Source organism: Vanacampus margaritifer, chromosome 13 (genome assembly GCF_051991255.1).
Source record: "Vanacampus margaritifer isolate UIUO_Vmar chromosome 13, RoL_Vmar_1.0, whole genome shotgun sequence".
In the NCBI taxonomy this organism is placed as follows: domain Eukaryota; kingdom Metazoa; phylum Chordata; class Actinopteri; order Syngnathiformes; family Syngnathidae; genus Vanacampus; species Vanacampus margaritifer.
This window is the reverse complement of record NC_135444.1, coordinates 24,249,532-24,260,158: the sequence shown is the minus strand read 5'-3', so window position 1 is coordinate 24,260,158 and position 10,627 is coordinate 24,249,532. Positions and strand designations below refer to the sequence as shown.

Sequence of the window (10,627 nt, the reverse complement as noted above, 5' to 3'; positions counted from 1 at the left end):
AGAGCGAGACGGAGTCGCGTCACCGGGGCAACCGCGCGCACACACACACACGAACACGCCTATCAGGGCGCTCATTGAGCATAATAAAAAAAACAAAAAAAAACAAAAACAACGCTTTAGTTGTTTATTAGATCGTGCAGCACTTTGGATATTTTATAAAAATGCTCACACAAGGACTAGTTTGTAAATTAGCTTTCACCTTGTTTGGTTTTTTGATTGCAGCGTTTTTGTTTTCTTTTGCAGTAGTTTTATGTGCTTGTGTTTTTTAAATTTGCAACATTCCTGTTTGCAGCGTTTGACCATTTACAGCATTTCTTGTTGGCCACCGACGAGATCACTTTGTTTCTATTCTAAATGAGCTCTTTTGTAATTAATGTGAAATTTCCTGTAAAATGTGCACGATTTTTAGTAGGTTTATTACAAAAAAGTAGGGGCAGCCTTGTAATGGAAAGAGATTTTTTTCATCATAAACTTTATATTGTATTTACTCAAGCATACAATGACAATAATATAAAATAAAAATAATAATTATAATCACCTATCAAAGAGTTTGTCCGCAGCTGAGCATGATGGGAGCCGCGACTGACCAGGCTGGCTGGCAGCCAATCAGTGACATCACTTCCTGTGTTCATCACAGCTTCTCATAGGGTCCGTTGTGGTCGTGACGATGCTCGCCAAACTGGACTACATGGAATTTAAAAACACTCGGCCCAGAGGAGGCTCTTAGGACTGAGGGAAGACCACTGGGTAGATTTGACTGTAGTGGTCCACATAGTGGACCTCTAGACCCTCAGTGATGTAGTCCGGCAGGTCTGAGAAGTCCTTCCTGTTCTCCGCCGGCAGGATGATGCACGTCACTCCGGCGCGTCGGGCCTGGCGGCAAACAAAAATCTAGATACGTCAACATGTTCAATGCGACTGCACACGCTGGTCAAATACATTTTGGGACAATTGACTTGTTTCAAATCATTTGTCCTCGTTAAGACAACTTGAAATGTCCATCCTTTGTAAAATATGAACAGGTTTTAGAAAAAAGTAATTCAGCTGAAAGTCACACACAAAGACAATGAAAATGTAAGAGGAAATTGGCATTCATTTGATGTCATCTTAAGGAAAATGACTATATCATGTATGTGATTATCAGGAAATAGGCGGACACTGGCAGCCCCGCTTCCGCCAGCCTGCCCCAGGGCAGATGTGGCTACTCGAGTACAGTCATTTCTGGACTACTTGTTTCACTTGCGTTCGACCCTGCGGCTCATACAAAGGTGCGGCTTATCCATCAGACCACTATGAAGGAAGCGCAAGAGCGTCAGGCAGAGCAAAAACAAACCAAGTGAGCCCGAATACAGTCGGAGAGACCGAACCAGAGCCAGACAATTTGTGCCCTCATTATGGAAAAGAAAGTAGCTTGAACCCGCTGCGGTAACATTAAAAACACCTGCGGCTTACAGTCGGGTGCGGCTTATATGTGGAACAAACGCCAGTATTCCCCAAATGTAGCCAGAGCGGCTTGTAGTCCAGAAATTGCCACCAGAGTGTGAATGTGTGAGTGCGTGAATAATGTATCCATTCCATTGTAAAGCAACTCTGAGTGTCTAGAAAAGAAATTATTTCAATGAAATGACCAAAATCTGGATATTGATTTTCAACAAGAAAGCGAGTACATGAAACTGGCATGTTGCACGTGCAAAGTGTTGCAAATTGTTAGGACATAAAAAATAAAAAAAAGCAACCCAAGACGACTTGTTTTACAAAATCCAAATGACGCGCACGCGACTCACTGCGATGGTTTTCTCCTTGATGCCCCCCACAGGAAGGATTTTTCCCGTCAGGGACACTTCGCCGGTCATGGCCACGTTTGGACGAACGGGCCGAGCGGTCGCCAGGGACAACAGGGCCGTGACGATGGTGCAGCCGGCACTCGGGCCGTCCTTGGGGGTGGCCCCCTGACAGAACGGAAGGAAAACAAAACAATCCAACCACATCAGCGGGAAGGTCTTCTGAAACATTCTTCAGTCTTTCTTTGTTTGCCGCTCACCTCCGGAACGTGAAGGTGCAGGTGAGAGTTGAGCAGGAAGTCGTTTCCTGGTTCCTGCTGCATTAGGAACGCTCTGGCGAAGGTTGAGGCGATTTTGGCACTTTCCTTCATGACGTCGCCCAGCTGGCCTAAAGGGAGGGTGGCGGGAAAAACGCATGAGCGAGGGCTGCTCCGTTATGAAGAAAATATTCATCACAATTCAGTTGCTAATCATTGAAATCACAATTAGGACAATCGTTTGCTTTTTGGTACAAAACAAGAAAATGTTTAATTTGTTTTTTAAAAATCTGAATTAATTGCATGACTTCAATAGTTAACTCATGATTAATCACAAATGTTCTAAATGTACAAGAAAATGTACAATATTTTTTTTCTTGTAAGTTTTCATACTCTTGTCAACAGAAAAGTGGAACAAATGTTAAACTAATAGAAATATGGCTGCATCTTTTAGTCATTTCATAATAATTCATAAAATTGAGTTTAAATTAAAAAGATGTACTGCACTGTAAAAAACAAGTGTGATATTGATTTGTGTTGAGGTCATTTGTCTGCCACTAGATGGCATAATTGCATTTTAAGACATTGGTGACAGCTCTGTGCATTTTTCTTTTCATATTAAGAGCCATCATCTTTAACATGAAGTAACTTGTGAAATTCTGCACATTTTTCAAATTGTAAAATACAACTTATCGCAGTCTCCACAAATATATGCATTACTATGAAATGTATTACTGCTAAATTTTGACGTGGGCGTGTCCGCTGCGTTGCAACTGGAATTCCCCCAGGACAGAATTTCCAAGTAAAGGCCGTTCATTAATCGTGCGTTAAAGAAATTTGTGGCGTTAAAGGAACTTTAAATGAACTCAAAATTAACGCACTCATTTTGACACCCCTAATTAAGACAAATATATTTCTTTGAAACACTATAATTATGCAAGTTCCTGACCTGTTAGCTCCAGAGAACCTTCTCCTTTGCCATCTTTAAGGGAAGGACGACGCACCGACGTCTCGATGAACAGAGTTGAGCCTCCTGCACACACAACAAGGCTTTTAGTGTGTGTGTGTGTGTGTGTGTGTGTGTGTGTGTGTGTGTGTGTGTGTGTGCGTGCGTGCCCGCCTCACCCATGGCGGTCCAGGCCAGCCCCATGACGACTCCCGGCGGCGTGACGTCGTACATCCTGTCCACGGTGAAAATTGGCTTCCCAACGTATTCCTGAAGGTTTTGCGGCGAGACGCTGACCACTTCCTGCTGGCCGCTGACGATGGAGAAGGCCACCTTGCGGAAAACCTGGCCGACCCACACACCGCGTCAGGCATGACACAAACCACAAAGCTCCATTCTCATCCTCCTCTTAAATCGTCCACGAACGGAGATGCTTTTGCTTTTTAAGCGAGCGCGGTTGTGGACATGCCACGATATTGTTAGAATAAATGTACAATGTGCATGAATCATGCGAGTTGGCGTTATCTGCGAAGAGAGCAGAGCCTGGTGAGAAGGATGCAAAACAGGAAGTGTGCCTTATCACAAGATAGCGGCTGAAACACTTTGCGAATGAACGGTTGAAACCTTCAGCACCGATGAAAGACACGTCTGCATTATTATCTGCACAATGACTGATATCCGTGATGGTTGCTGCTGTGTGTTCCCCCTCCCTTTAGAGCAGCAACGGCTATGTAACTAGTGACTACCCAATCAAAAGAGAGAAATCCGGTAGGAGATTGTAATCTGTGCACATCTCTGTCGGAAGAATCCAAGTCTCTTGTCTTCCTTTCTTATCTGCTGTTTATTAAATGTTCTAGGTTGACAAGTCAAAAAGTACATGAAGGACCATGACAAGAACCAATTAACAAGTCAGGATTTATGGACGCACTGCAGATATTTTTTATGGAACTCGGTGGTAGATTGAGGAATAACCAGTTGCATAACTATTATTGACAGTACACAAAAAGGTTTTTGATGTAGTCCTTGACTTCTTGTTGATTACTTCATGGCAACATTTTCGACATTTCTTGGGAGTGACACCCGGCCGGGTCTGTGTGTGGTTCTACACAAGGTTCCTGACTTAGTTTTTGACATGGTTCCTGGCTAGGGTCTTGGCATTGAGCTTGGGAAAGTTCTAGACTTGGTCTTCTTTGCATGAGTCGATACGGGGTTCCGGTCTTGGCTCCTGGTTGTATCTCTGGCATGGTTTTTGCTTTGTTTCTTAGGAGTGGTGCAAGGCATAATTCTAGACTTTGGTCTCTGTGTGGTTGTACACATGGTTCATGGCTTGGTTCTTGACTACTTCTTACTGACCAGTAAATGATCAGACCACTAAGCTCTTATTTAGCTGAATGCTGCAACCGTAGCAAAAAACAGGGAGAGTCCATAATACTTCATACATTTACTTGTAATATTACTGTACATCAAATGTTAACATTAGACATCAAATTTCATGTTGGAATGAAAGTATGCCTTTTTATTTTTTTACAACCTACAAGTACTGGGAAATGACTATAAAATGTGAACAAATGTTATTTTTTATCCATCCATGTACAATACAAGGGGACTATTTTGGGGTCCTTTTTGGCAAAAATAAAAAAAAATGGTGTTATTTGAGGGAAATGACATCTTTGGTCCTGTTCCTTGTGAGAAGGTCTGCCCAACTGTCTTTGATAAGATATCAGGTGTATGCAGAAGGTACTTGTGTTGGTTGAGGGGACTTTGCAGCGGGTCGCTTACCTTTTCCACTTGCTTCTGCAGGTTCCTGACGCCGGACTCTCTGCAGTACTGTCGGATCAACAGACTGAGCGCTTCGGATGAGATGGACGCCTTTTCCTCACTCAGGCCGCACAGCGAGCGCAGCTGAGGGACAAGGTAGCGCTGGAACACGCCAGGAAGGAAAGAAGGAACATCGTTATTATCATCGTCGTCATCGTCGTCGTCATCGTCATCGTCATCGTCAGGCGTTCTCCAGACTCCAACTGAGGCAAAGCATCCAATCTGTGAAGTTACCTCAGCGATGGCCAGTTTCTCCTGAGCCACGTATCCCGACACGTTAATCATCTCCATGCGGTCTCGGAGCGGTTCCGGGATGGTGTCGGTCACGTTGGCCGTGCAGATAAACAGAATCTTCAACACAGTCGGGAGAGAAATGAGGACACGTTTCACGGAGATGCTCCACTTCGCTTTCCCACCTTGGAAAGATCCACGGGAACGTCCAGGTAGTGGTCCAGGAAGTTGGCGTTCTGCTCAGGGTCCAGAAGCTCCAGCAGAGCCGAGGACGGGTCGCCCTGATACCCGCGGCCCATCTTGTCCACCTGGAATTAGGAAAATGTCACTTTACTTCCGTGGCAACGACAAGCAATCGTGTCGTGTTCACACGAGTCCGCCTCTTGAAGCGGTTTTAGTCCACTTGCAAGTGAACTTTGGCGCTGCTCGCTTCACTTCCACTGAAGATTGAACTCTAGCAAGAAGACCCCCCAAGAACAAAAAGCTCTTGGGGGGGCAACTGTGTGTTTGAACTGTTGAATTGTTTAAAATAAACTCTAGTAGTGTAAGAACAGAAGACCCTGCTAGTGTGGAAGTCCTTTGGAGAGGCCAAGAACCGCTCGGGTCTGAACATCTGATTGGAACCTTTTGGATCCAAGAAGTACTTAAGAACTGAAACGTCCTGGAACTTGAGGCGAAAACACATCTTCAGACACATGAGCGCTAACCTCATCTATCAGAACCAGAGGGTTCTCCGTTTTGGTTTTCTTGAGGCACTGGATGATCTTCCCTGGCATGGCACCCACGTACGTCCTCCTGAGCACGCACGCGCGCACGCACACATTAGAGAAAGCAGTCCAGACGTGGCGTGACGTCAAACAACAAGACTTCCCACCTGTGTCCTTTGATTTCGGCGACGTCGGTCATGCCGCCCACGCTGAACCTGAAGTATTCGCGGTTGAGGGCGCGGGCGATGGAGCGGGCGATGGACGTCTTGCCCACCCCCGGGGGGCCGTAGAAGCAGAGGATCTTGCCCTGCGTGGACCCCCGCAGCTGACTGACCGCAATGAACTCCTGCACAAAAGAACCGGGTCAAAAACACACACTCACATGTATGGAGGACTAAAACGGCCAACATTTTAAATACATAAATGAATGAATAAATAAAAAAATAAGAACATGAATAAAAGTGAAAATGAAAAAAAATATATATATATATATATATATATATAATTTTTTTTAATTCCCATTTATATATATATATTTTTAATTAAATTTTTGAATAATATTTTTTATATCCGTTTTTATTTTCACTTTTATTTATTTTTAATTTGGGCAGTTTGGGTCCTCCACACACTCGTGCATGTGTCATGCACTGACCAGTATGCGTTTCTTCACATCATCCATCCCATAATGATCTTCCTCCAGAACCTCCTTGGCTCTGTCCAAGGCCAGGTTCTCCTGACTGTTGGTGCCCCAGGGCATGCTGGTCAGCCAGTCCAGGTAATTGCGGGTCACGCTAAACACACGCACACATAAACAAAGAAGATGTTTGCGTTTGGTCCAGACGGGGACGTTCGACAAGTCGACCCACTTGAACTCTGAGGAGTGGTTGTCAAGCAGGGCCATCTTGGTGAGCTCCTCGTTGATGACGTCCATGATGTGCTGAGGGACCGTCCTGTCCTTCAGACGCTCACGGAACTTCTCCTCGATGGCTTCCTTGTCCTCCTTCTCCAGACCCAACTCCTGCACGCACATTCCGACGCATCAAACACTCGCCTCCGCCTCGGATCCGAATCTGGGCCTGTTCTACTGCCGCTTCTCCGCCTCGGAGAGGTGATGGTCAAAGTGAGGCTGTTTGTGTACGAGTTCCGCTTTGACGGACCGGGTCAAAGTCCTCAGCAAGGACTATTTCCCCAAAGTCATTAACTTGCTTCGTTCCATGAAATGGATGCTCGTGCCGCGTGAAATAACACAAAATCAGATCAAAGTTGACCACTCAGCAGCTGACCAAATGACATTTGTCAAATGTGCAAAGCTGGCAAATCCAGGTCCAGAAAGTCAAAACCCGGCCACAGTTTGGCATTAGCCCCTGATGCTAGCTAGCTCCCTGAGGCTAGCTAGCTCCCTAGCAGGATAATTGAACATCATTGGCTAGCTCGCTAGCTAGCTAGCAAGTAAACAAGCACCATGGGAGCTGGCTAGGGAGCTAGCTAGCTAGCTAGCACCTGGGGCTAAAGCCAAACTGTGGCCGGGTTTTGACTTTCTGGACCTGGATTTGCCATCTCTGTCATCATTTGGGATGAAAAATGTTTGATTGTGGGGAAAAATGCAAATTCTAACTATGAGGCCTGAACATTTTGAATGATGGTCGCATGAGAAATGTGGAAGCAAAGGACAAATATGTCAAATGATTGTGATTTTCTCAAATGGCAAACATGCAATTCTAAATGTTAAAGTGGAATTTTCTTACAATATCCTCAATCCAATTCTTAAATTGACTCCAAAAAGTGTGCGCAAGGAGGAGTTCCATATGTGAAAGTTCTTTCTTGTCATGTCAATGAATTTGTTTTCATGGCAAATGAGCAACGGTGTGAAAAGTGGAACTTGCGTCCAGGTGAAAACGTGGTCTGGTCTGTCACCTTCTTGATAATCTTGAGTTGCTCCTGCAACAGGTACTTTCTGTGCGTCTGCTTGATCTTCTCCTCCACCTGTCCGGGGTGACAAACAAAAGGTGAAGAACTTTGGCGTGAAGAGAAGCATGTTTGCTCGGGAGCGCTCGGGAGCGCCCGCTCACCTCTCGGCCCAAACGCTGCTGCAACTTGCTCAGCTCAAACTCCTTCTTGAGCAGGGACAGAGCTTTGTACAAACGCTTGGGGATCTGCACGCACACACAAACCAGCGCAAAGTCACGTCGGCCAGCGATGGGAAAATCAGGCTATGACGTGATAGTGAAGCGCCGGCGGGGATTTGCACGGCCATTGTCGTCGGCGCTCACGTTGGTTTCCTCCAGGACGTCCTGCAGCTCGTGCGACTCGGCCCCCGTTAGGGCGGCGCCCATGTCGCTCAGGTAGATGGGATTGTCCACCACACGCTGGCCCGCCTGCATCATCTGCAGAACCGACTCCCTGAAGCGCACGCACGATAACATCAACACGACCAAACAAAAAAGAACACGCACACACAGCCAAGAACAAACCGGTAGAGCGGATTGAGCGCGATGATGTCACGGATGGTCTTGACGATCTCGGCCGTCAGCGCCTGCGGAGAAAATAAAAACGAGACTTGAATTTTGCCGCAAAACAAACAAGTGATTGTTTGCATGACCTTCTTTTTTTGTGTGTGCGCGCGCACGCGTGCACCTTGACTTCCTCGCTGACGGTGAAATTCTCGTGGAGGACGTTGTCCACCTCCACCATGAGGACGTCGGACGAGGGCAGAGGCCGCAGTTCGGGCATCAGGTCTGCTTGGGCGATCTGGACGACCCCGAAAGCGCAAATGAAAGAAGCACGAACGACATCAGCGAGAACTGAAAAGGTCAGAAGCGCTCGCACGCGCGTGTGCGCGCACGCGGACCCACTTTGTCCTCCATCTGCTCGTCCCGGCGACCGCGCTTGGCCTTGCGACCCGACGCGGCTTTGCCTTGCGTTTCGACCGCCGCCGCAGTCTCCTCCTCCTTGTCGTCAGGCTCCACCTCCAGACGCCTGGTGATGCGGACCCTGTGAAGCAGCATGTGGCTCGTTAGCCAAGGTGACAATGGAATGCCCGCTTCCAAATTTGAGAATTGTGAAGAATCGTATGGCTCAATTGTAAACATTGTTGTTTTGTATGCAATTGAATGTCCATTTGTAAACAATTCTATTTATGAATTGTATGATGCAAACATTTATTTATGAACAACTGTTTGACTATTCTTGCAAACAAGTATGTTTCATAAAAACGATTGTAAAGCATATTTTGTTTATTACCGGTTGCGTTTGTAAACAATTTTCTAAATCGCCTTTTTGGAAACAATGACAAGTTTGTAAGCAATCGTATTCTTGTAAACAATTATGTTTGTACAAACATTTCTAAATACTTGTGATTGTAAACATCACAGTTTGTGAAAATTGCCTCTTTGCAAACATGCTTTGAAACGTTTATGACCAATTGTATATTTGTAAACAAATTCAGCTCTATGAGCTATTGCGTTAAACAAAAGTTTGCAAACAATTGTATGTTAATGAGTGATTGTGTTTATAAAGAAAGATTTGTGAAAATGTCCTTTTGTATAACAATACGTTTGTAAACAATATGTTATGTCAAGTCTTTCTCCGGACCTGCGATGGCCCATGACGATCATCCTCAGCTTGTCCCCGAGGTCCTGCATCTCGTGGATTTGCACGAAGGTCCCCGTGGCGTAGACGGCATCCAGGGACTCCACCACGTCAGACTCATTGCTGCGACCAACGCGCACACATATGGGTCAAACACGGGTCAGCAGCACCGGTGCCGAGGACGGACGAGACCGTTTACGACATGGGACGTACTTGTCGTCTTTCTTGAGGAAGACTCCGGCATAGGGCTGCGCCAGTCGCACCTTCCTCCTTAGCAGCTCCATCAGGTTTTTGTTTTTCACCTGCCGGAAGCACATCACCAATCACAATTGCAGACCATCCAAAAAGGTTTAGAATTGTCGACAAAGTTGGCGGCGATGCACTACTTTTATCTAAATGAAGCTCCTCAACTCACTTCAAGAGTTTCTCAACAGTAAGATACCACAATGCAGTGGTAATGTATTACTTTTGTCAACAAAATTAAACTTCACAACTTACGTCACTGACACAGATAACCTTAGCTCAAAATCGCATACGTTAAAAATAATGTGTTCATAATAAGTCCCCTTGAAATTGTGCCTAAATGCTCTGACGTCTCCTTGAAAAGCGATGCCTGAAAGTTTCTCTCCTCTTTCCGTGTTGACATTGAAACATTGCGTCATGCGGTCCTTGAAACATGACATCATCCTCCCGCTCACCTCGATGATCTTGATGAATCGAGGGAACACCGGATTCCTGCTCACGGCGACCAGCGGCACATTGGGGAACACTTCCGGCACCATCATGGGGGTCAGCGCCGTCATCTGAGGTCCAGCGTACGCCGCTCCTCCGTCCTCGCCGCCGCCGCCGCTGGAGTCCTCTCCGCCCGAGTCGCCGCCGCCGCTGCTCTCCGCGCCGTCCTCGCCGGGGAAGCCGGCACCGCTCGCCCGGTTCCCGAAGGCTCTGTGCCAGCAGGGCGATGACGAGAAGAGTCCGGAACGGACGCCGGCCACCCGCATCCAGCGACGAGATCCTGCCGTCAAGTTGGAGGCGTGAAGCGAGCCGCTGCTCTTATACAGGCTAACCGAACGGAACCCGCCCGGGCCCGGTGCGTCGGCCCGGTGTAAGCCGAATCTGAAGCATCCGGGCGGCGTGAGCCTGACAAAGTGAGCTGCGCTTCTGTGGAAAAGTCCAGCTGCCCTTATCATCTTCACGCACGCCGCCATGTTTCTCTGGAGCTTTCCACCGCGCGTGTGGCGTCTTTTTCCGTCCACGCTTGATGACGTCACGGTTGTCGTTGGGAACGCGCGTCAACTGTCA

General features: G+C 46.8%; 1 protein-coding gene across 1 annotated transcript; it reads right to left on the bottom strand.

The window, feature by feature from the left end:
- Positions 1–110: 110 nt before the first annotated feature.
- On the bottom strand, positions 111–10,586 carry lonp1 (lon peptidase 1, mitochondrial). The gene is made up of 21 exons (XM_077583765.1): positions 10,027–10,586; positions 9,542–9,630; positions 9,332–9,451; positions 8,593–8,731; positions 8,375–8,488; positions 8,212–8,273; positions 8,011–8,140; positions 7,810–7,893; positions 7,655–7,723; positions 6,607–6,758; positions 6,393–6,531; positions 5,908–6,086; positions 5,741–5,828; positions 5,219–5,341; positions 5,037–5,153; positions 4,764–4,904; positions 3,164–3,329; positions 2,988–3,071; positions 2,042–2,169; positions 1,785–1,949; positions 111–873 (listed from the first exon to the last, which is right to left on the bottom strand). Exons 1-21 carry the CDS (start codon positions 10,531–10,533, stop codon positions 724–726), a joined length of 2,946 nt encoding a protein of 981 aa, XP_077439891.1. The 5' UTR covers positions 10,534–10,586; the 3' UTR covers positions 111–723.
- Positions 10,587–10,627: the final 41 nt, after the last annotated feature.

Coding starts and splice junctions, on each gene's coding strand:
- lonp1 (XM_077583765.1), bottom strand. CDS start 10,533: ATGGCGGCGTGCGTGAAGATGATAAGGGCAGCTGGACTTTTCCACAGA. Junction 8,732..9,331: donor ATCGTCATGGGCCATCGCAG/GTCCGGAGAAAG, acceptor GCTGCTTCACAG/GGTCCGCATCACCAGGCGTC. Junction 1,950..2,041: donor TGCACCTTCACGTTCCGGAG/GTGAGCGGCAAA, acceptor CCGTTCTGTCAG/GGGGCCACCCCCAAGGACGG.